General features: G+C 42.1%; 3 protein-coding genes across 30 annotated transcripts in view; 1 reads left to right on the forward strand and 2 right to left on the reverse strand.

The window, feature by feature from the left end:
* The window catches only part of cacna1aa (calcium channel, voltage-dependent, P/Q type, alpha 1A subunit, a), a 68,842-nt gene extending 58,593 nt beyond the window's left edge, over positions 1 to 10,249 (reverse strand). For 25 of the 27 annotated variants that reach the window (XM_030089210.1, XM_030089209.1, XM_030089207.1 and 22 more), the window contains exon 1: positions 9,248 to 10,249. In XM_030089210.1, the coding sequence (XP_029945070.1) occupies positions 9,248 to 9,579 (332 nt within the window). In that variant the 5' untranslated portion in view covers positions 9,580 to 10,249. The remainder of the gene's footprint in view (positions 1 to 9,247) is intronic. The other 2 variants (XM_030089190.1, XM_030089191.1) reach the window with 1 other exon arrangement.
* A 6,579-nt stretch (positions 10,250 to 16,828) lies between these two features.
* Positions 16,829 to 18,987, forward strand: alkbh7 (alkB homolog 7). The gene is made up of 4 exons (XM_030089217.1): positions 16,829 to 17,187; positions 17,623 to 17,796; positions 17,876 to 18,000; positions 18,185 to 18,987. Exons 1-4 carry the CDS (start codon positions 16,921 to 16,923, stop codon positions 18,303 to 18,305), a joined length of 687 nt encoding a protein of 228 aa, XP_029945077.1. The 5' UTR covers positions 16,829 to 16,920; the 3' UTR covers positions 18,306 to 18,987.
* A 56-nt stretch (positions 18,988 to 19,043) lies between these two features.
* Positions 19,044 to 24,247, reverse strand: gtf2f1 (general transcription factor IIF, polypeptide 1). Of its 2 annotated transcripts, none has more exons than XM_030089216.1 (14): positions 24,144 to 24,247; positions 23,666 to 23,721; positions 23,435 to 23,481; positions 22,509 to 22,581; positions 22,210 to 22,403; positions 21,807 to 21,977; positions 21,525 to 21,730; positions 21,244 to 21,391; positions 21,098 to 21,153; positions 20,634 to 20,765; positions 20,480 to 20,550; positions 20,167 to 20,308; positions 19,947 to 20,082; positions 19,044 to 19,385 (listed from the first exon to the last, which is right to left on the reverse strand). In XM_030089216.1, exons 2-14 carry the CDS (start codon positions 23,675 to 23,677, stop codon positions 19,181 to 19,183), a joined length of 1,593 nt encoding a protein of 530 aa, XP_029945076.1. In that variant the 5' UTR covers positions 23,678 to 23,721; positions 24,144 to 24,247; the 3' UTR covers positions 19,044 to 19,180. The 2 variants fall into 2 exon arrangements, with proteins under 2 accessions (XP_029945076.1, XP_029945075.1); XM_030089215.1 differs by having other exon boundaries at positions 20,477 to 20,550.
* Positions 24,248 to 24,349: the final 102 nt, after the last annotated feature.

The raw sequence follows: 24,349 nt of genomic DNA on the forward strand, positions 1-24,349 counted from the left end.
GAAATCCACTTCAATTGTTTTAAAAGAAAAATATGCCTCAGGAAAAGGTTTTGTGTTGTTTTCAAAAAGGAGACAAAAGGAAAAAGTTGAACTCATATGTGAGCAGCCTTCCCTTTTTTCTCCGTGGGTTTATTTATATCCCTCACTCTTTTCTCCTCTCTCTGTGTCCTGTTACATTATGCAGCAGCAGCAGAACGGCTCCGAATGATTACTTCACTTTCTTGTCACTTTTGCCTCTAAAGCACTGATTTGATCAAGCGAATATGATTAGGCAGTGTGGTTGAAACCAATCTAATTATTTAGATAATCTGCAGCCATACAGATAAGAGACGTGGTTAAAGTGACTCGTTTTATTCATGTACTATACAATTTCAATGGTAATTTATGATTTGCAGTTCAAGATTTTCTTCAGATTTGATTTGTTGCCTTGTATTTTTATTTTATTTTATTTTTTTACCATTAACATCAAGTATCCTTGACATTACGGAAACAAGCTTGTAACCTAAGGTTTCTGGTTTGAATTCTGCTCCCAGCAGGTAATTCAGAACGGCTCAGGTTGTATCAGAAGGACGTAGCGTAACATTAAATCAAACATGCTCATCACAGTCTCTCCAGAAGTTTGCATTGCTTCTTCCTGTAAGCCTTCAGCCTGTAAGCCTAAAATCGAGGTATAAATTATGATTCTGCTCAAGATGATTTGGAAAAAAAATGTGCACGTCAGATCATTGTGTTTGCACTCTCATTTCGAAAATGCTGTATAATGTCACACATCCAGAAGAAATATTACTCTTTTTCTCTTAGGCACAAAGAAAGAAAATGACTTAAACAGAAAAAAATATTGTCACAAGGAACAATAGTCCTCCAAAGCAACAACTGATTTGTTTAATTTGTCCAGTTAACACTGTAACTACTGGTCCACATCTGACACGTCGACAAACAACTGTGAGCACCCAAAGGCCCATTTAACCCTTTTTGGCCTCTTTTAGTCTTGCTTAGCATCAGTCGGAGTGCATAAGCGACGCAGCCGCCCACTCCTCCTCCCTGTTTATTCCACGCAGCATATGTTGCGTCTCTATCTCACCCCTGCCACTGCCTCTCTCCCTCATCACCCACATATAGCCGAGTTGCCACTTTGTAAAAGATGCTGACGGTGGCGTGTGAATGTGCTGTGCGCAGCGTGCAGAGTAGCAGAGTAGCATGTGACATGTTTTTACATCAGCTTTATGTTCGGCCGTTGTGTTGATATGATGTGTGTTTGTCTACCTGACAGTGCTTTAGTGACTTAACTTCGCTTGCTCCTCACTGCCAGTGTGCATTTGTGTGTGTGAGCTTGAGTGTGTGCCAGCACGCCCTGCAGGTAGAGTGCAGGTTTCCAGCAGGGTTCGTCTAGTAACAGCCACAACACGTGACCGAAAAAAAAAAAAAAAAAAAAGAAAAAAGAAACACACACAAGCATGAAAAAAAAAATCGATCCATCACAGACTCCCTCTCTCTATTTTCTCTCTCTTCACGTATCCGAATCCCAAAAATAGCTCCGGCCCACGTCACTGCGCCCCTCTCAAACACACGCAGACGTTCTCAAAAGTACAACACACTCACGCGCGCACACACACATCCCAAACTTGCCAGCAACTGAATTATTCAGCAGAGCCTGAACGCACAGCTAAGAGAAAGACGGATGGCAAAAACTGAAGGGAAAGGAGGGAGCCCAAAAGAAAGAAGGCGAAAACAGCTTTCAATGAAATGTGCACACAATGAACATGCAGGGACAGACACGATAGATCTGATATTAGAAGAACTGAACAAACTATCGCAGCCATGTTTGTTTTCTGTTAAGCTCCAGTTTGAATTTGTCCACTGTTCCAGAAGTAAAAAGAACACTCAGACACTAAAATTAAACTTGTATTGGCCTGGAATGTTTACATCCTGGATTTTTGTCTTTACTCAAACGCTTTTCTCGGTTTTGAAAAAGTGAGATGATGCATATTATTATTATATATTATTTCCTGTAACCACATATATTAAAAATCTTGACCACAGCCAATGTGTAATGTCAGAGCAGGGACTCTAACCAAAGATAGCAAAAAGAAAAAAGTGGAAAGAGGTACCAAAATATAGTGTGTCTTTGTGTTTTCCCTGTGGTCTCTATAGTCATCACCAGCCTCACCATTTCCCCATTTAGAAGATGGATGTAACAACATATTGTATTTAAAAAAGGAGAAGGAGGAATATCAGTTTGAATGTTAAATAAAGAGAATTAAAAAAAAAAATCTGAAAATGAGGTGCGGAAGGGGTGAGGCAGCAGATCGGCGACAAATAAAAAAAAATTCTAAAAGGAAAGTAATTATTAGGTTTTAGTTAAAGTCATTATTTTCTGTCTATCTTAGAAATGCCTGATTAATGACACGGAAGAAAGAAATACGTCTGATTTGGAAGAAATGATGGAAATAAATCTAAGGAGATCAAGTTTTGCTGATGAGTCTTTGTGTGTTTTCATGCTCATGTAAACCCCAGTGCCAAGTCTGCCCGCAGGGGCTCTGGGATACGGATCAATTCACACATTTATTACCAGGCGGTCAAAGGTATGAGGCTGGCAGATTGAGCCCAGAGGACACACACATACACCCACACACTGAACAGGAATCGTAGTGCATATGCTGCATAAACACACACGTGAGTCTCTTCGCTAACGTTTCTGGGTAAACCGAGGAAGACTTAAGCTGCAGCTGTCAGGATGTTCAGCAGAAAATCCTCCAAAACTTCTGACAAATCTCTTAACTTTGCCTCAGAAAAAAAAAAAAAGGTAGAAGCAGCCTGTTAGCTGTGTGGAGGAGAAAAGAAAAGAAAGAAACATGAGAGAATGTGGCAAAACTTCACTTCCTATAAATCAAAGAAAGGGAAGGAAAGAAGAAGAGAGCAATAGAAAAGGAGGCAGGAGAAATGTGTCGTTGGGGGAGAGGGTAACACTCGCAGTGTGTGTGTGTGCAGTTATATTACTCACGCTTCACGAAGCGCCGGGGGTTTGTGGTCAGGATTTGGGTTTTGGGTAAGATTCAGTGGAGGGTGATCTGCAGGCATGCGACTGTTATGGTGATATAATGAACCAAAGAACAAATGGGGGGAATTAAAGTGTGTCTCAATGAAAAACAAAGCAAAAACGAAAAACAAAAAAACAGTTTGTGGGTCCAGACTGCAGCCGAGCTGTCCATCCCTCTACCACTTTTCGGTTAAATGATTTATATGCAGTCAGACAGTTTGATTCCCTCTTTCCCCCTTCTCTGTTCTCTCTCATTAGCCTATCCCTCCATATAATGTCTGCATCTTACCGACGTTCCTCCTCCCTCCTCAGTCTCTGTCTTTCCACAGTCCTTCACTCTTCTTTACTTCAGCTACATATTCGAAGCCGAGCAGCAACAACCTTTGACCACATCTCATTAACACTGTACTTGGCCTTCAGGAACTAAGCAGCCTTGTACTTTACCCAACATTCCAATGTCAAAGAAGCTAAACTGAAATGTCAGTTACAGCAGTTTTGGTTGCATGTATGCAGTGTGTGCACAAACTTTTCCAAACAATTAGACTTTCTTATCAATGTGAGTACATCTAATATGAAATTGAAGAAATGAGGGCAGTATATAACTGCAAAGCGCTCTTTTGAAACATGTCCTGTTATTTTTGGGTTAGCTTGATGGGGAAAAAAAAAAACAAAAAACAAAAAAAAAAAGCATTGGATATGACCACAAAGAGTTAAGAAGATCCCACACAAGAGTATCCGGTTACTCGGAACAATGAAAAATAGTCAACATGAGAAAATCAAGACGGACGTTGCACTTTAAATACATCCATGAAGACAGACACACACACACACACACACACACACACACACACACACACACACACACACACACACACACACTCAGAACCAAGCTGATGTTGAATCTGTTAGTTATCAGCTGACAGTAGCAAGCTGGAGAAAGGCCAATAAATAATTTAGATTCTGCAGTGAACATAGATCACTGACTTACCACGTCCAGCCAAAAACACCCAGGTCCCTCTCTCCTCCTCCAAATCACTCTTCCTGGTTGTGTGTCTCTATATCTTCACATGTGTCTTAAAGACTGACACTAAGAGATGAGACTAGCATGGCTTTATCAGGTATCAGATGCAAACATACTACATACTGATGATGGTCTGCAGCATTTGATTAAAAAGAAACAGTCTTTTCATGTAAGACTTCCAACGGTGCTGGCATTGACCAAAAGCTACCAATGTAGTTCAATGTTTACTACCAACATAAATCTGCTGGTTAAAATACTGGTGGGCTGCTCAATGGAACAGCTGAACCACAAATCCGGATAAATAAATCTTCAAAGGTAATTTGATCTCTCATTGATTGTGGTTGAGAGTCCATGTTTGAATTTATTGTAGAAGTCGTAGCTTGAAATAGATGAGGACACAGCGCCGGTACAGCAAAACTAAACTTAATAAGATTAAATAATTGTTCATTTCCAGACATCTAAATTACAGATTAAAATCCGTAGTTTTTCTTAATTAAAGTGTCAGACTTTTGATGCAGAGATGGAACATGTTAACTTTTAAGTGACTTTAGGTTTTCATGAGATTTACTCACTATGATAAAAAAACTGAGAAAACAATCTTAAATCTAAGTTATTTGATTGAAAATAAAGTAGTTATTTAAAAAGAGGGCTCAATATACAACATATATTGACTTCTTCTCCATTTACGACAGCAGAGGAAAACAACGCTCATGTCGGCAGATGACGCAGACAACGCCATATGGTGTACCGTATACAAGTAAGACACTGCAGGAGTGTCCTTCAGGAGTAAAAATCATAAACTAGGCTCATATATTGCTTTCAAAACAAACAGTTACAGATTTTAAAATGTGTTTGACAGGGTTACAGTAAAGCGACAGAGTGCTGCTAAACACGACAAGGTCAAATAGTAGCTAGGGTCAAAGGTGAGGAAGCCGATAAGGATTTAATTTCTAAGGGCCTATAGAATGACCCATTTAGCTGCAACTTCCCCCTCAGTATGTAACAGGATCTGTTATTTCTGAGCACATTAGCAGGACAATACCAGCATAATCACGACATGCATGCTCTAAGCGATAGTTCTGGAAAATGATTCAAATAGTGTAGTGGATTAGATTTGATATGTTTTCAGAGCGAAATATTAATAGTTGACACAAAAATATCAAAATCAATTAGATTTAATGTCACTACATGGCTGGTTCAATTAAGATTTAATGGTCTTAAAAAACACAATTTTAACTAATAGCAGACAATTTTTAAATGAAAGGGAGCAAAAAACAACTAAAATGTGCTTCGTAAACAAAAGCTACATACACCACAGTGTCCACTGCATGAGCCCTCCTGCAATAACAGCTGACAGCCAACATTTGGCCAATCACAACTCAGAGCCAGATCTCAGTCGAGAAGACACAGCAGCCAACAATGTTTTTAAATCTGGATAGAGCCAGAAAAAGAAAAAATCCGTAACACGGGTATAGTGACAAAGGTAAAATCACGATGGGGAAAGTATTGGGTCTCTCAACAATACAAAGAGCCAAAGCATCCACAAAAAAGCATAAAACTAAATTACCAGTAAGGTTTTACTAATTAAGGGTCACCAACTAACCTCACATGCATGCGTTTAGACTGTGGGAGGACGCCAGGGTGCCCGGAGCGAACCAACACACACAGGGGGAACGTGCAAACTCCAGACAGAGGGGACCCCTGCAGGTGTTTGAACCCAGGGCCTTCTTGCAGTGAGGCAAGAGTACTAATCACTGAACCACAATAATAACAATGCTTCTTTTTGCTTTGTTTATTTTTTCCAATTAAAAATTCTCTACCTTATTGTAAAAACTCTAAACTATGGCAGTGTGAAATATTTCACAGGACCATTTGAAATCACAGAAAGACGTCAGATTTAATGATGATCTAGATGAGAAGATCCCCACATGCTGTCCAGGAAATCAGAGGGGAGTCCAAGAATTGTACCTGCTCTGTTGCTGTAGTAATTGTGGTCATTCTCATTATTTTGAAGGATCCCTCAATTTTATGTTGAGAGAAGGTTTTTCCATTTTTGAGGGGCTTCGCTGGAATATTTCAGCAAATCAGACATTCATCGTGCAGCTTCTTTCAGTTTCTCTTTCAGCTCACTGCTAACTCATATTTTTTGCTTCTCTTGTTATTGTTGCTGTTTTTCATGCAGTAAAAAAAAAAAAGAAAAAAGAACAAGTTCATCAAACATAAGATCACAAGGCACTGAAGCCTCTCATGGGTGACAACGGGAAAAGTGGGACACGCCCCAGACAGATCACCTATCCATCACAAGACAAAACACGCACAAATCCGTCCTATCATATTACTAATAAAATAAAAATGCATGTTCTGAATCTTCTGTTAGGTGAGTGTTCCACCACAAAACCACCGTGAGGCCATGGTTTTGTTCTTGAATGTAAAAAAAAAAAAAAAAAAAAAAAAACTGTTATGAGAGCCAGTATTCTGCATGCATTTGTTGGAAAAATGTAATTACAACTGCCTGGCATCACTATTCTCTGTGTCTGAAGCTCACAAATGATGAAACCCACTCGTTTCATAAAGGAATATGACACCATAATGGGACTGAATGCCGTGATGCCTATTGTAATTAAACAACCAAATATCAACTTACAGTGTCTACATGTGAATGAGGGAGCAAGTACTTATTTATATGGCATTCCCATGGGTCCACAGTCAGTTCACAGCTAAATAAAGCTGCAGGTCATAATTCAGCTGATTAATGAATCCACCGAGCCTCATACATCCGGTAAATCAAAAGGTTGTTTTGCTCTCCATTTGATGAAGCGTTATCGGTTTAATTCACCACATCAGCTGCACACAGGCGCTTTTGGTCAGTCAAACACTCGCCTGTATACTTGACTGTATTATACGAATATATATTTGAACAAAGTAATTTTTTTTTTGTGAAGCAGTGAGGTTTATATTCTTGGAGAGTGATAAATGATCAAATAAGGGTGGCAGGAAGTTATTTCAACAGACTGAACCAATTATCCTGCCACACAATCCAGCCTTTTTTTTTTTAAATCTTTTTTAAAAATGTATTGTTGTTGGTTTGGTTTGAACGTGCTCAGTGGAATCACACCAGCTAATGAGACACTTGACACTTCACTCCCACAGTGGTGAGTTACCTGAGATGACCTTATTATTGATATGTGCATTACCACTATATCACTTCCTCTTTCGAACCTTAACTTGATTTGCTTTCCCACAACACAATAGCCCTGAATGTCTGTCCACCATTGCTCTTTTCCTATCTCTCTTTCTTCCCATGCTACTGTTGACATTTGTGCCTGAAGAGTCAATCAAATGACAAGAAAGAGACCCGGCATGAAAGAAAAACCACAAAATGACCTCAGGGAGAGCAAAAACCACCACAACAAGACCTATAGTCTTGGCAAACTGTGAAATTCCCTGCAAACATATGCAAAACAGTCATAATAGGCACAGACATTTGCAGAGAAAGACAACACGAAAGCCTCCGCCAAGACACACAAAACACAATAAACAACACACCCTTGTAAGTCACGATTGTCACTGCCTTGCTGTCATGCCCCTTCTGTTAACACAACAATTAGTCCTCACACTACATCAAGTGCTCTCAAAGTTTAAAAGTTTAAAAACAATAACACCAAACACGAGTTTTTCATCTGACCAGAGAGCAATCATTTCAATCCCTCCCGCCTCTGTACTGTCAGCTATTCTATCCAATAAAGGAATGACATGAGTAACTTACAAGACTTTTCCCCTCGAAAAAAATTGTGCTTTTCGACACATTCAAACCAGGCTGTGAGCAATATGCTGCCAAATATATCAGTGAAAAAAGGGGGAGAACAGAAAGACAAACAAAGGCTGTGCGGTTCATTTTACACTGAATAATAGCTTTCTGGGACCAGAAATGGCCGTTTTCACACAGACAGGTGTCATTTTTTTGTCGTTTACTGCACATAATTTGTGAGAGTAGGAACAGCATAGTTATTCCACTCAGAATTAATCATCGGCCTTAGTAAGCTGTGATACTGCACTTAAGTTTTTACAAGTGTCTATAAGGGTCATCTTGATGTTTTTTTAAACTTTATTTCATTATCCTGATATGGATTTTCCTTTCAAACTGAAATCCATACTGCATCAGATTTATTGCACAGCCCTGCTCTCTCTCACCAGCCTGATCATCATTTATTAGACAGTGAATAGTCTTGATTCAGAGACACTGTAAGTAGCTCCTACATTTCACCAGAACAGCCCAATTAGTGTGTGTAGTTATGTCACGACTCAAACATCAGCATGTATCAATATAATCATTAAACCAGTTTCCCCTCTTGTCATTAACACTCACTCAGAAATGTACTTCCAAATTTGCAGGCATTCACCCCGCTGTACAGGCAGACATGCACAATTCCTGAAAATGGAAATGGTGAAATCACTCACTATTTCTTCCAGAGATTTATGCAAAACGGTTTCAAATGATGGCACAATCATTCAGTGACACCTGCATCTTGTGTGATTAAGAGAAGAACCCACAAAAAGAGAGGAAAATATAAATATAGTGCAAATGTGCAAGTTCTCTCTCTCTCTCTCTCTACACCATATCTAGAAAGACACCTGCACCATGCTGATATGGAAGTGTGTGTGCATAACTGCAAGGACACACACACACACACACACACACACACACACACACACACACAAACACACACACAAGCAGCTGCTTTAAAAAATCTCTCTCTCTCATGGTTATCCCCACCCTACTCCTCTCTCCTGTCCAGGTTTGGGTCTATACTGCACATGCTGACATCGGCAACCAAGACACCCAATCCCACCACCCCTACGCCCAGAAAACGTTTATCAAGCAAGCCCAGTGGACCTGTGACATGACACCACTAACAAATGTGATGGATGGTGATCAACAGCCTCATAAAGAGGGTGCTGGCTCACACCCCCCTCCTCTTAATTAACTATAAATTCCATGTCCAACATATCTTCTGTCACAGATTGGAGCTTACCTCACACGGGCTTCTAGTGATGGATCAGCTTGATGCACCTTTGATTTTAAAGGCTGTGGCACGTGGAATAAGAAAATATGTGAGCAATTCAATCAGACATCTGTTTTCACACCAGGCCTGTGAGGCCAGCGCACTACAACACCGAGTAAAGGATATGGCCATTCGGTGATCTTTTTGGCGTATTTTCTCACGAAGTTATCCTCGCTGAAAATGAAAAGCGAGCGGTTGACTGTGAAGCAGTTCTGGCGCACAGGGATGGGGTTATAGAGGGCCATTGTCCGGGCCCTCTGCGCCATTGACTGCTTGTACATTCTCTGGGCCCCGGGCCCTCCGGGTGGACCGTGGCCGTGGCCGTGGCCATGCCCGTGGCCGTGTCCGTGTCCGTGTCCGTGGGGTCCACCTTGCCGGCTGCCGCCACGGCCACCCGGGCCCCCTCCGCCGGGCCCTCCGCCGTACCTGGCCGGCACCTCGTCTCCAAACCGCGCCATTCTGTGGACACCGAAAGCCAATCTTCACGAAGCAGCGGAGAAGGAGACCAATGCTCAGCTGTGCAGCCACACAACATTACATCCCATCTGCATCAGAACGTCTCATATGCACAACGGGTTGGTATTTTTTTTTTTTCCTTTTCTTTTTTCGGCTTGTGTTGAACACCTGCACCCGGGCGAGCAGCGATCCGGCTCGTGCCTTCAGCAGACGAGGACGCCCATGCACCGTCTCCTCTGTGCGTCTCCGCCGATGGCCAATTGTGGGGTGTGAGGAAATTAAACGTGCGGTCGGTTGGCTGACTGGTCGCACCGTCGGGCAGTGCTGTGGGGTGTCTCAGTCTTCGTCCTCCCTGATGTCCGTATGAAGCAGGCTTCGCCCCCAGCATAAAACCGTGGGGAGACTGTGGCGAGTTAACATGAATGTTTGATGCTCTCCATGGCTCATGCCTGTATCAGAGCGCACCACGGCATCCTGCACCTTTCTGGGCGATTCGTCTCTTCACTCATTATAACATGTAATGACAATCCTAAAAAAAAGGGGGGGGGGAAAAAATCACTGAGGCCTCAATGAATAAGACGATCGAAAATGGATCCTAAAAATAATTAAGAGGCTGGATGGACCGCTGCGGTTGTCAGAAACGTCCAACTTGGCATTTCAGAAACAGTCGTATTTCTCAAGACTTAAAAAAAGGGAAAATTCTACGATTATTTATTTATTTCGAAACATCCGCAATGTTTGATACAGTGTGTGGCAACAGAGGGGCTCCTGCCACCTTACAGTTGTTTTGCGCTCCGACAAGCCTCGAGACCAGGAAAATTGTGACATTTGTTATTCATGAGTCTTATTTCAGAATGCACAAAAGAGGAATAAAAAAATACCGTGCGCCTTTCGTCGGTGTCATTGTTGTCCCGTACTGTAGATGAATTTTTCTCTCTCTCTCTCTCTCCTCAAATGAAATCAATAGCCTGGTCCCTCGATGCAACCATCATCTTCTCCCCCTCTCTCACCTGAGCGGCTGTCCAGAGGCTGAGCCAGGGACACACGGACGGCGTTGTCAAAGACAAGGGTACGACGGCCGCTTCTCCGCCGCCTTACACCCTCTCATGATCTTGGCGTGGCCCTTCGGGATGCAGCAGAGCCGAGAAAGTCCCTCACCATCCCCGCCCCGAAAAGTCTCCCTTCGTCCGCACTGATGAGTCCAAATGTCCTGGCAGAGCGTCCTTTCTCTCTCTCATTGGAGCTGGGTAGTGCGTTCCTCACGGCCTCCTCTCTCCCTCCCTCCCTCCTTCTCTCTCTCTCTCTCTCCCTCTCTCTCTCCCTACGTCCAGAGGATGAGGAGAGAGACAAACGGACGGACGGATGGATGGATCTGTGAATGGACGAAGAAAAAAAAAACTGAAAAGGGAGGGGACTGACTGTTCCCCTTGAAATTCAGACGGAGGTGGTCTGGCTATAATAAAATGAACAAAAAATCGCACCGTGCGCGAGACCAAACCGCTGCCTCTCGGCTTGCGTAAACTACAGTGAGCGCCTGATCAGTTCTGCAGCCGCGGCACATGACGCACGCAGCTCGTCCAACTTCCAGACGCATGTCAGTGGTGGAGGTGGCGTCTACCGCCTGCTTCTTTTAGGCAGCTTCGGTTCTGCTTGCTGCCCTTCTAGGTCGGACTGGCCACGTCCAGGCGAACAGCTCCAAAATCAGCATGAAATAATGAGTGAAACATCCTGATGGTGCGAGGGGGGAGACATTGGTGACAAGTGGGCTTTTAATAAGAACCTGGAGGGGTGCTCGTTACAGTCAGATGAGCGCGTGTGTGGAGGAGAGGGGCTGCCGGGGTGGGGAGCTGGCATCATGCAGCTCCTGCAAAGATATAGCTGCAACCCAAGCTGACAATGACTGCGCGCACACGGGCGCGTGTGTAAGAGTATGAGCGCGTCCAAGGGTGCGCGCTTGAGTCTGCCGTGTTTGTTAGGGAAGGTGGAGGGGGAAGGCTATTCTTAGCAACAGACATTTGGAAATTAATGGACGAAGAGAGCGCTCTCCTCCCTCCCTCGCAGAAACCGAGTCGAGGATCTTCTTCCCTGGTTCCCTCTCCTCTCCTCTCCTCTCCTCTCCTCTCCTCTCCTCTCTTCCTTCCTCCAGGCTTTAGTCATCGCTCTACCAAAACACTGGTGCCTGTTCAAGGTGTGACCATATGCTCTGCGCTAAAGCCCAAACACACGGCAATTATTTTTCAGTGACAACACAGCAAACAAGGACAATGCCAAGAGGAGCAGAGAGAATGTAATATTTCCCCCACCTTGTGATCTGCTTTTCTGTGAAATCCACGAATCTAATTTATAGCCCTTTCCTTATCATTTATCAACATGAATCCTTACGTGAAAAGTGGATAATGATGGCAAGGAGTGCTGTTATATTCAGTGGATGGCATAAGTCACTCATCACACACCTTTAACCAAAGTGATGGTGCCACGTGATGTTGGGGATGAGGGGAGCGCTGAAGCCCACAATTACCGCCGGACAGCACGCGCTCCTATACGTGACCTAATTGATTGACTCTGCAAATAGCCGCCTCCGTGATTGGGAAATGATCGCGCGCAGCCGCAGATTTAAGGGTGACCAGCGGAATTGAATCACCTCTCTAAGAGATTGAATCAGGGGAGAAAACCTGGCACGTGAGAATGCCAATCGATAACAGCGCGACCTTAAACGTCTATCCGATATGTCAGAAAGGGATCGTTTTGCTTTGTGCCCACTTAAGCAAGGCTTCCGGCCATAAAGGAGACTGACCCCATCACAAGGGCATAGATAGATAGATAGATAGATAGATAGATAGATAGATAGATAGATAGATAGATAGACATGCTGCACCCTGATGGCATAATAATCAGCACCATGGACAGCACCCCCGGTAGTAAAACCCCAGCGCTGTGAACGCTCGTGCCTCTTGGGAGTTTCAGAGGTAACTCCAGTGCACAGTCAGATGAGAAATATCACCTCAACCAACACTGGCCTCTGGAGAACATTGTGCAGTCAGTTGTGTGATGTACAAACAGCAGTCAGTTCACTTTTGTCCATTATTGCAGTTAAAAAAAAATAAACCCAGTCTGATCACTGGGGAAAGTCTGGACGTGTTTGAGAGAATCAGGTATTTTTCCCACAATGAAAGTTGAGTTTTGGTCATCTGAGGAGTGAATGTGGGTATTTAGAAATGTGTTTTAAATTAGATGCTAATATGAGCAGTGGAGATTATCATGGAAAGCGCAAAATGACAGGGATAACTTCAAATGAAGAGGAAGCCAAGTTACAATAATTCTCTTAATGTTGTTTAACCAACAGTTCTTTTACAGTTGGTGCATTTTCTTTTGATATATATGCATTTCTTCATATACTTGAATAAACATGTCTGAATCAAATCTTTAAGATTTTATTTATTTGACATATTCTTTGATTTTTTTTTTCTTTTGAAGAAAAATAATTTCAATTTCATACTTGAATTTACAGTTGAATGTGATGATCTGTACTCCTTCAGGAGTGGAACATTTTTGAGGAGCAGAAACCTTCTTTCTGACTCAGTGAATCCGTCCAGCTAGTGGAAGAAGCACCACTGGGCAACAGCTCCAAGGCCACCCATGCATAAGACATTGTCACCTCACAAGAACACATGCAGCGTCTGCATAAACGAAACAGATACACAATCAGTTGAGGGTGTGTGTAATGTTTTAGCTGAGAAAAATACCTGAAAAAAAAAATTAGAACATTACCATTGTCAAACAGCAGTGTGTGTGTGAATGAGAGCCAACCTAAGACAGACACAACCTATCCATCATCCATCTATTGCACAAGAAATCCTAAAATCCCATGTCTGTGCCAATATAACCAGATATGAACTGCATTTATGAAGACAAAGGGAAGCTTCTGACCAATTGTTAGGCAAATTACGTGAGGCTAAGTCACATACATTAAAGTGTTGGTTTTTTGAGAAACAACCATTCTCTCTCCAGAGATTTGAAAGTGTCTGGATAGTTCTCTGTTGTTTTTCTTTCTCTGTCAGATGTTCAAACAGTGGGAAGCTGTGAGGCTGGAGCTCTAAGGCGAGGGCCTAAAAAGGAGTGTCGTGACTCAATGATTCATAAGACTGAATAATTCAATGGCTGAATGCATGTAGAGCACTCCGCCCCTGCTGAACCCGGTCCTGCGCAGACCCGTTGCAGACTTTCACGTTAACCTGTGAGACCAGTTCACATCATATAATTGATTTTCTGGAGGCGGGGGGCCACATGAAAAACTGGGCCTGCTGGGACAACCCCTGTGAAGGGTCAAGCCCTACATTCTACTGAATTGTACTCAATATGGCAACATGTTTGCAAGAAAAGCACTTATGCTGCACGGCTTTGACAAGCTTCAGTTTCTGGTCTGCATTTGTCAAGTTCACGACTTTCTTGGAATATTTTATCCGATAAGGCTGAATCAAATTCTAACCCGTTTACATAGATGAAAGGTACCCACATGGCAACATGCAAGAAATACTTAGACCTGAAAAACAAACCTTCCACCTTCAAAATTCAAGCAAAGCCTGTACATTTGCAGTCATTGTGCACACTGACTATTATTTGGGACATCCAAAGACGGGCTGTACACTGCCCAGGTGTGCTTTAAAACACAGGGGACTCATATACTAAGGTGGTAAAGAGCTGATAACATAGGAAGTATTAAACTCTATATTCATAAAGCACAATTGAAAATTACAGGCAAAAGATCTAGCAAGACAGATGTTGAACTGAACTATCTGTTATTAAGTTCTCTATTAATGTCATCTCATATTTCACATCTAAAATTTGACAATGCAAATAAAATAAATTAAGTGAAGAACAATTACTCTCAAAATACTCTCTAGTCTAGTCTGTGACAATCTTGGCATTTTTTTTTTTTTTTTTACCGTTGAGCAATGACAGCAGACACATATCACACAATTTGACCACGGCCAAGTATTTTTCTGGTGATTTTCCTCTTAATCGCATGAGTCAACAGAAGGCATAACGATGCCTCCAGGAAAAGCTGACCAATAATAATTCAGTGAATCACAGAGGCTTTAAACAAGTGTACCAACTGGGAATTAAAATATAAACCCAAAACACTCATCATGGCTGGATGAACGCAGTGCTGGGGGCAGCGACACGGCATCCAACAATGAAATGGGCATCACATCATTTGCTCATGCACGTGCGTATTTGTGTGTGTTTGTGTGTGTGTGTGTGTGTCAGTTTTATTGTGGATGCTCACTGACCGAGACCAACAGCAGGCGCACAGAGGGAGCATTAATACTTCTTGCATATGCAGCCGATCCACTTGGAGATTCTGAAGGATAATGTACAGTTTAATCACTTTAAAAAGAAAAGGGAGTGTGTATATTTTATAGTACAGCAGATGTTTTAAAATACAAAAAAATAACTCATGTCTAAGCTTCAAGCTTGATGAAAATAATACAATTATGCTTTTTTTTTAAAACATTTTATAAACATTAACATAGTCAAAATGGGGGTATATAACCTTGTGAGAAGTTCAAATGGAGTCATATACAAACATTTGACCAATAAAAATTTTCGCCTGGAAACTAAGCCAAAGAGGGAGCAACTAAGAGAGGGTGGTAATCTGTCCTTAGTTGTAAGTAGGCCACAGGTTTTTTTTTCTTTTTCTGTAGGAGCCTCAAGTGAGAATGAAGTCACCACTATATCAGCCCGACAACTGAATCCTGTTTTGTATTTTTTTTCAATCCATCATGAATACTCATAAATTCATATTTGCTCATCTAGAAAGGACAGAGTGAGACAGTACTGCATTTTTTTGTGTAGTTATTAGTATTGTTTCATACTTCAAAGTGATACAATTCCTTCACCTCCTCTTTTTTATTACTAGAGAGAGAGAGAGAGAGAGAGAGAGAGAGAGAGAGAGAGAGAGAGAAGAAAACGAGTAGTATAAGAGCAAAGCTAGCAGTACTATTTAAGCCACCGTACATAGGATCAAACCAAGTAAGCAAAAGTACATTTTGGTTTCTCTGCTCCCAAATTATGGAACAAACTTCCACTTGGTTCTTTTAGCTCATTTAAATCAAGGACTAAATCAGTACTGTTTACTGACGTTTTGAGTTAAAAAAAGATATTTACCTTTCCTTTATAATCATTACTAAATAATTTATTTTTATATTTAATTGTGATTGCATTAGTTTTATTTGCTCTTTGATGCAATTTCTAACAATGTAATGTCTTGCTTTTACCTTCTGTTTTGGATATGTTTGCTACCAAAATAAATGTCTATGCTTTTACCATGCAGTTTTCTTACTTTTGAAATTTGTTTTTAACGATGTTGAAGATACTTTTATTGTCCCTTAATCCAAGTTATTGTAACATTTGCTTAAATTGAATGGCACTTCATAAATGAACTTGGCTTGAGTGTGTTTATTATCATCGGTTCTCACTGCCCCCTACTGCTGTGGTGGAGAACTGCAACATGGGCATTCCCCCCAAAAGCTAGATAGACAGAACGATAGACAAAACAAACAATCTTTTTCTAGGTTAAATACAAAGTTATAAGAGGACAGCTTCAGAGAAACAAAGGAAACTACAACAGGGGTGTCATACAAGAGGCCTGTGGATCAAAATCAGCCTGCAAGAGGCTCCAGAAAGGCCTGTGAAATCAGACAGCCTATGGACAGCCACACAAGTGCATGAGAAAGTTTCATTAACATTGGCTTCATGTTGAAAGTGTAGGAATTTTCGGTCGTAATAAATTGTTTTTGTGAAAATGAGCATTTTCATTATAGATACGCTGTGCAATAACAAACTCTAAAGTTTAAATTTAAAAGTTATTTTGTGTCTATGTTACAGGTTTAGTCGACTAGAGATGAAATTTGGCTGCATGGAGTCCTGAACTTAAATGTGTTTGAGCAACTGCACCGAGAAAGAAAGAAAGAAAGAAAGAAAGAAAGAAAGAAAGAAAGAAAGAAAGAAAGACTCGTGAAATTTTTCACTGAATGAACCTGATGGGTGAGTCCTGTCTGATAAGGTTTCAAAAAACAAAATCACTTGTTGTCTAAAACATTAATTCAAATCGTCACCAACATAACGTCACCAACAAAAACATCTGAATATTCGATGTAACTTACTCAAATCCTGTGAAAGGTCTCAGAAAGAATCCGTAAACTTACTCCAAACTCCAGTCCCCACAATGCACTGCGCTTTAAAGATGGCGCTTCCCATCACAGGTTGACTTGTGTCAAAACAAGGGATTCTGAATATCGGACTTTTCATCTTGGCGGGTTATTATTTCTTAAAAGAGGAGAATGAAACTGTTGCTGAGTGTTTTGAAGCAGGTGAACAAACCCTCCGCGCACGGCAGCCTCCGTCTGAGCTCCTGCGCCGGCAGCGGCCTGTCCCCGCTGCGGGATGAGCCTCTCATCCTGGGGTCCAGCCCGGAGCTGGTGGGGGGGCTCGGCTCTCAGGTGGAGGTGAAGCCGGCCTTCATCACCGAGGAGGAGGAGGCTGCTCTCCTGAGAGAGCTGGAGCCCGGCCTGAGGAAGAAAAGATACGAGTTTGACCACTGGGACGATGTGAGTGTGATGGTAAACACGCAGAAGCGTTCGTGACATTCAGAGATAATACTTTTACATTGCTGTTGGAAGACTATTATGCCACAGTCCAAGATACGTAAATTTCCTTATCCCCCATTCTACTGCTTAGTTTGACAAAGTATGTTGACCTACCTCTGACTGTAGTTATGTAGAAGTGAGCAGTACTTGTATGTGTACAGTGTAAGCTGACATTTTTGGAAATTTAAATGCACAGATGTTAAATAGCTGAAGAGACAGGTTATGGAATGCTTAGCGCTAAACGTTCACTTCAAATTCTTTCCATGTGCAGTTAGTTAAAATACAGTCATGTGGATGAGTGTACCTGTTTTGTGTCAATGTTCACAAAAGTTAGAGGAGGCTGTTTCAGTTGGCCATGATGCTTTCTTTAATTGTGATTTGCTCATTTCCATTCAGGCGATTCACGGATACCGAGAAACTGAGCGATTGAGCTGGGGCGAAGCATGCGAGGAGATCTTCATTCGTGTCCGATCTGTAGCATTCAGAGAGGGGAGTCGTCTCCTTGGCCCTGTTCACGTCCTGGATTTGGACAAGAGGGGCTACATCAAACCCCACATTGACAGTGTAAAGGTGGGGCTCTCTTGAAAAAAGCTTCAGGAAACACATTCATACTAACAGTTTCTCATCTAATCAGTGTTCAATGTTTCAGTTCTGCGGCAGCACCATCGCCGGATTGAGTCTTTTATCAGACAGCATCATGAGGTTAGTTAAAGAGGACGCTGCCAATGAGTGGCTGGACCTGCTGCTGCCTCGACGCTCCCTATACATACTGAGGTACATTAAACGTGGTCTTTACATTATAAGATAACCTTTTAAAAAGTTCCAATTAGTACATTGAGCTAAATAGTGCATGTCACAAATGTTGTAAATGAATCTTATTAAAGAAAACTTAAAATGCTCTTCCTGCATGGAGTGTGTGTGCAGGATATACAACAATGTCTTGTCTTCACCTGTGCAGGGACCAGGCCAGATATAACTTCACCCATGAGATCCTGAAGGATGAGGATTCTGTGTTCAACGGACAGAGAGTGCCCCGGCAGCGCCGTATCTCGGTCATCTGCCGTAACCTTCCAGGATAGCGCCCACTTTGCCTCAGCCTGGGGACTGGCAGATTAGAGGCAGCACTTTGCAGGACTGTGTCAACAATCTCCACTGAGATTTGCTGCAAATGGCTCAAAAAACACAATGAATTCTGCACTAAGAGAACAGGAAGTGTGTGTTGAAATTATAAGGTGATTTTACCTTCGGATGTCGCTCATCCTTCAGGGCTTTTCTGTGTGGAATTTCCATGTGGTCTGGTTTCCTTCCACAAAACATGTTTGTAAATTGTGGATGACTTTAAAATGCCTGCAGATCAACTCTGGCTAAAGCAGGAATACAATTTACTGTGAATGTTATGGTGTTTTCCTTCACATCCATATGATACACAGACACTTTGTGAAGCCTTTTCGGTGCACTTTAGTTAATAAATCAATGCGAATGCAATAGTTTGTCCTTGTTAAGTGAAAAGATGCTAAATTTGTCATCACCACCATCCTATGAAGCTGTGTGGCAGAAAACAAGGTGTAGAAGAAGAAAACAGCCTATGTTGTCAATGACTTCAGTATGCAGATGTGAAATCTAAGGTATGTGATCATAGATGACTCCTGCTGCAGCGCAACACCTGGAACAGCCTATTTTTAATAAATATATTTAAAATGAAAGTGCATAAAAAAGTTTTTGGACTGTTTCAGTATGTCCCAATGAAGGTTAAAGTTATCTAATAGCTATTTTTTTTTCCTATGATATATATGTGACTTTTAATAAACAAAATTAAGTCAAAATGTTACATTTTTATTAGAAAAGTTTCCAACAAAGAAAAAAACCAGCACTGATTCACTGATCCAACCTCAAGTGGCTGGATGTAAAGTCAGCAACACTTCACGGCTGGAGGTTGATCTTCACCTCCTTTCCACTACTCGGTGAGGTAAAAGTGCATCTTCTCATTGATATTCTTGCGCTCTGGATTGAGACGCTTGAGGATCTGTGCCAGCACGTTGACCGTCTGCTCACTGCTCAGGCCCGTACGCTTGGTCTGGAACTTCTTCAGCAAGTCTTTGGTGGTCATTGGCTTGCGGATCAGGTACCGGCGGACGGCGTCTTCGGTGAGCTGCACGTCGCTGTGGGGGAAAGAAAAATCCACAAGTTTCATCTCTTATTCAAACCAGCCTGAAAAACTATTTTGCTTAAAAAAACAACGGTTAATGGTGCAGAAAAAAAGCCTGGATGTTGCTTTATTTGACAACAATGGCTCAACTTTCAAATTTACCACACAGATGATTTATACATTTAGTTTTTCAAAGTTTTATGAACTGGCAACAGATTACTTCACTGCCACCTAGTGGCCGATGGCAGGAGAGCAAAGCAAGGAGACAAATCTTCAGTAGTTGTTTTGCAACGATGTAAAGAAATGAAGATTATGAAGGCAAGACACACAAAGACACATACAGAGTGCTATTTTTTCCTGAATAATACTTCTTTGGTCTCTTCAGTTTTATCTTTCTGATCTGCTAATCCCAATACATAACTTAGAATCCGGTGTTACAAGATATTACATTGTAATTACTACACTGATTTGTAGATTGAGATTTTTACCAATGCACTTTCCTACAGTCGATGGTAACAACCTTGTGTCGTATTCAGGAGTGTGTGTGAGTTTGCGACGGAGGGGAACAGAGTACCTTGAGCTCGGTGTGGACTTCCCAGATGGGGGTTGAGGTGTGCTCTTCCCAGAAGCAGCAGGACTCTGACTGTTTGGTTCCATCTTCAGCCTTTTGGCAGCAGGGGTGTCGGCTGAAGGCTGACTTTGTCTCTTTCCTATGAAAACAGGAAGTGTGAATTGGACTGGGTGTATGCTGCGTTTTCTATAGTGCTATTAGTTTTAGCCGGTAGCTGGAGCACCTTGCTCCAGCTTGGTGGCTGCAGCCCGGAGCGTATTGGAGGTGGAGGCCGAGTCGATGGAAGGCGTCCCGGGCCGACTGCCCGTCCTGGAGCTGCCTGCTGAACCTCGACCGCCTGCACGTTTAGGAGGCGTGCGTTTTTTCTGAGGAAGAACCAAAGTGCAAGTGTGATTAGAACAATGAAAGAAACCAAAAAGTTGAAATGTAAACACAAAACCATTCACACCATCACAGCCAAACTAAACAAGTTGAACACAGATACGGTCAAACTGACAGAGACAATCCTTTCATCCATCCTCAAGCACACTAACCACCATGAACAAAGCAGATGCCGTCTCTCCCTCGATGTCGCTGTCGTCCGAGCTCTCCGATTCTCCGCTGCTGTCTGCGACACACAAGCCAGCACAACTCGGTAACAAGAATTCATGCTTTAATGAAGGCCTTCATTCAGCTCAGTGTCCTTCTCACCTTTTTTTTTCTTCTTTTCGGCCGGAACTGGGGTTTTCTTTTCCTCCTCCTCTTCTTCCTCCTCTTTTGTTTCTTCTTCATTCTGCTTCTCCTCTTCGCTTTCTTCCTCGCTCTCAGACGCCTCATCAATGCCTTCAAATGATCCACATTCAGACAGAAAGTAATAACATATACATTGGTATTTTCAGATTATATCTCCTGTTTTGGTTTATAACTTCCATAATTTTTTGAATAATGTGTTAAAATCAGGACATGACAGGATCACACAACTGCTGCATATTTGTCGGCTTGCACATTCAAGAACCTGGTGTTGAAACTCTAGCAGCTCGTCTACTTGTCTGACAGCGCTGGGCTGCCGACATGTAATTTGGTTATTCAGTTTTTGGTGACATGTGGCTCAGTAGATGTTCCCGATGTTGTTACTGGCCGATGTGATCCATTAAAGCAATTGCAAGACGTCTGACCTTTGGGGAGGTCCTCTCCTTTGGCGGGCTTCCCCTTTTCTGGCTCTTCCTCCGAGCTGCTTTGGAGAAACAAAACATTACAGGACGAAGCAAACAACACTCTCATTCTTTTACACATTAAAAGCAAATCTACAGCATGACCTGACCTGCTTTCATCCGACATATAATCCACCTCCAGACCTTCGTAGTCACCATCGTCACTGTCTTCCAGGGCCTCGCTGTCTTTGCTTTTTGACTTCTTTTTTTTACCTTTTCCTTTAGCGGTATCTTTCTTCTTGGGCTTGCTCTCTCCATCTGTTCAATACACGCAAGTAGACCAGAAAATGAAATGTTACAACACTGGTAATTTGAATAAAGACTGCAGAACAATGAACATTTGAATATTAGTGGCATCTAAGTGGCTGCCTCCCTGCTTCTTTCTCCTCACCTTCTCCCATACTGCTGTCACTGTCGTCGCTGCTCATTTCAAGGTCCTCTTCCAGGTCGGTAATGCGCAGGTCGCCCCCTTTCTTACCGCCCTTCTTTTTCTTCTTCCCAGCTTTATCGCCCTCCTCTTCTTCGTCCTCGCCGCGCTCCTGTTCTCGCAGACGTCTCTGAAGCATGATGCTGAAGTGATTCACCACCTTGTTTCTCCTGCAGCGCATCAAGTGGTCAATGCACTTGTGAAATAAACTAACACACACCGTGCGCTGTCCCTGCTCTCTCTCACCTGCCCCACTCCTCTTCAGCTTCCTCTGCAGTCAGAGTTCGGTGCTTGGCTTGTGGTGTGAAGTTGTACCAGCCGTGAACTGGGAAGGCCTCAAACGCCCCGTCGGGACACTGGGTGAAGATGTAGTAGGATGCGTTTTCTGTGACGCCACCCTTCTTTATGCCTTTGAACCTGATCCAAACATATTTACAGATGAGGGAAACGAGTAACTGCATGACAAATAGGAGAACAGAGCTGTAAGCCTGTTGTTGTTGAGAAAAATCCCTATTGTTATCAAAAAACTCAATCATTTCCTCTATGAAATTTTAAAAGACTTACAGTTGATGACAAATATATTTTTGTGATTAACAAATCTGTTTTGAGTATGACTGAAACTTAAAACATAAAAAGCCTCTCTCCTCACCTCTTGCCAGCCTTGCCGTTCACTTTGAGAAGCCAAGGCTGGTCCTCCACTTTAAACTCCTTGGTCACAATGCCAAACTTCTTCCGTCGAGCTTCCTCACGCTGCTTTTTGCCAAATTCGCTACCAGCTGCACCTTCTGGCGTCTCTTCCTCTCCATATATCCGCCGAGCACTCATGTCTCGTTCCATGCGAGCCTGGGAATGAAAGTCGAAGAAAATGTTACAAAACATATCAGTGAAAGTTACAGACACTCATCAGTGTTGAACTCGTATTGCATTCGGCCCCCATGTGGAGCTCACCTGTGTCCAGCTGGAACAGTTGACTCTGTCTCCAGCATTAAATGCCATGATGTTGTACTTTTTACTGGTGTTTCTAGTGAACAGAAAAAGCAGAAATGCATCAGAACATGAAAAGAAGATGTTTTTTCCCCAACTTATTTCTCCTAATTAGGAACAAGAGAAGTCATGTATTACAGTTAAACAACTACAGCTAAAATATTTATGTAGAAGTTTAAAAAATCTGCATTGACATGGACCAGAATATCCCAGTTAAGTTTTTGTGTTTATGCTTGTAATTATCAAGTCCTGATCATGCTACAAGCACTCTGCAAAAAGTAAAGGTGCTGATGATTGTATCCAACTTATTTCCCGTCATACTCTACAGTGAGAATCACTCCTAACAGAATCAGAAAGGAAGCTTGTACCATTGTGTTTTCTTCCACTGAGAGCAATTCAACCAAGCTACAATGACAGAAAAGAACACTTCACCTATATGAAAATTTTCTTTTCAGTCAGTTGCATATATTTATCGGTCTGTTCAAAGATTTTGCATGCATTGACAGCAGGATTTCGATGCACGTGACTAATGTTTGTCATGACTCTTCTAAAATTGCAGGCAGTGATACTACAGGGAGACATCACTTTAAATATGCAATCATGGAGATTGACTTGTTTTTTGGGTGTACATGTCTATTCAAATGGGGTTAAAAATCTGTGGCATTTATGTAATTTCTTGTGCAATCCAAGAAATAACAACCAAATATTCTTCGGTGCACAAACCAAACAGCTAAATCTAATCCAAACATAACAAAATGTATGCAAACACATCTTGCGACATGCATTTAAATATGATGAAAACAAATTAAAAAGATCCAATCCCACAAGGCACCCTGTGCCTGCTTTGACTGCAGCCTGTGAATATTTGCATGTCACTTCACGTTACCTACTTGGGAACTCGCACAGTGTATTCTGTGGTTGAGGAACTGCTGCTCCCCTGCAAGACAAATCCAGAAGAAATCTATCACCCACATTTGTATCAGGGCATCTTCTGAACTGTATCAGAAATATGCGCAAAACAAAGCAAACCACGAGGTACCTAGATGACTTCTCAAAGCATAGCATGACGGATTTAATTTATATTACATCTTAAACAGAAATGGTAATGATGGGCAGATTACCAGAGATGTCATGGTCGGCGGTCGTTCCGTCAGTTCTTCACCACAGACGATTCAAGCTGGTAGGAAACAAGTAACAAAAAAAGACATACAGAGAAAACGAACAAACATGAGAATCACTATGTAGTAAGTGCCAACCAAACAGAAGAGAGGAACGCGATATCTCACGAAAATGCAAAACAGTTGCGGCTAAAGCTAATGATGGTTCTTTATTATAAAGCAATTTGTCTATTGATTCTATAATTCCAGGTTCAGCAGGCGGACAGCCTGAAAGGAAAAGATTATTATAAGTAATATTAGTATTGCATCAACTAGAAACAATGCAGTAATTTGAATAAAGTACCGACGCTTGTGCAAAGCCCAACTCATCCACCACTAGAGCTAAAGCTAAAGCTAACACCGCCGATCAAACTCAGACGATCGAAATGTGAAAAGCACAGAAACGTCACGAGACAAGCTGTTTACCAAGATACAAACTTACAGATCCTAGATTTGAAGCAAAGATGCGACTTAGAATCAGGTTAATCCACCGGTTCCCGTGTGTGTACGAGTTCCGTCAGTAAGTAAGGGTCGATGGGAATCTTTAATTAGGCACAACGTTCCGGTTAGTTACGTCACGAGGGCGCCTATCTGCGTTACTTTACCTCAGTTCTACGATCAAAAGCCACCGACTATTATTTATTTATT

This window comes from Salarias fasciatus, chromosome 4 (assembly GCF_902148845.1).
Source record: "Salarias fasciatus chromosome 4, fSalaFa1.1, whole genome shotgun sequence".
In the NCBI taxonomy this organism is placed as follows: Eukaryota; Metazoa; Chordata; class Actinopteri; order Blenniiformes; family Blenniidae; genus Salarias; species Salarias fasciatus.

Bases quoted from the DNA above. Each gene is read 5' to 3' on its own strand.
- alkbh7 (XM_030089217.1), top strand. From the start codon at position 16,921: ATGAAACTGTTGCTGAGTGTTTTGAAGCAGGTGAACAAACCCTCCGCG. The intron at 17,188-17,622 runs GTGAGTGTGATG...ATTTCCATTCAG, and splicing joins AGTTTGACCACTGGGACGAT to GCGATTCACGGATACCGAGA. The intron at 18,001-18,184 runs GTACATTAAACG...TCACCTGTGCAG, and splicing joins CGCTCCCTATACATACTGAG to GGACCAGGCCAGATATAACT.
- gtf2f1 (XM_030089215.1), bottom strand. The intron at 22,404-22,508 runs GTGAGCTCCACA...TTTCATTCCCAG, and splicing joins ACTGTTCCAGCTGGACACAG to GCTCGCATGGAACGAGACAT. The intron at 21,731-21,806 runs GTGAGAGAGAGC...GATGCGCTGCAG, and splicing joins GCTGAAGAGGAGTGGGGCAG to GAGAAACAAGGTGGTGAATC.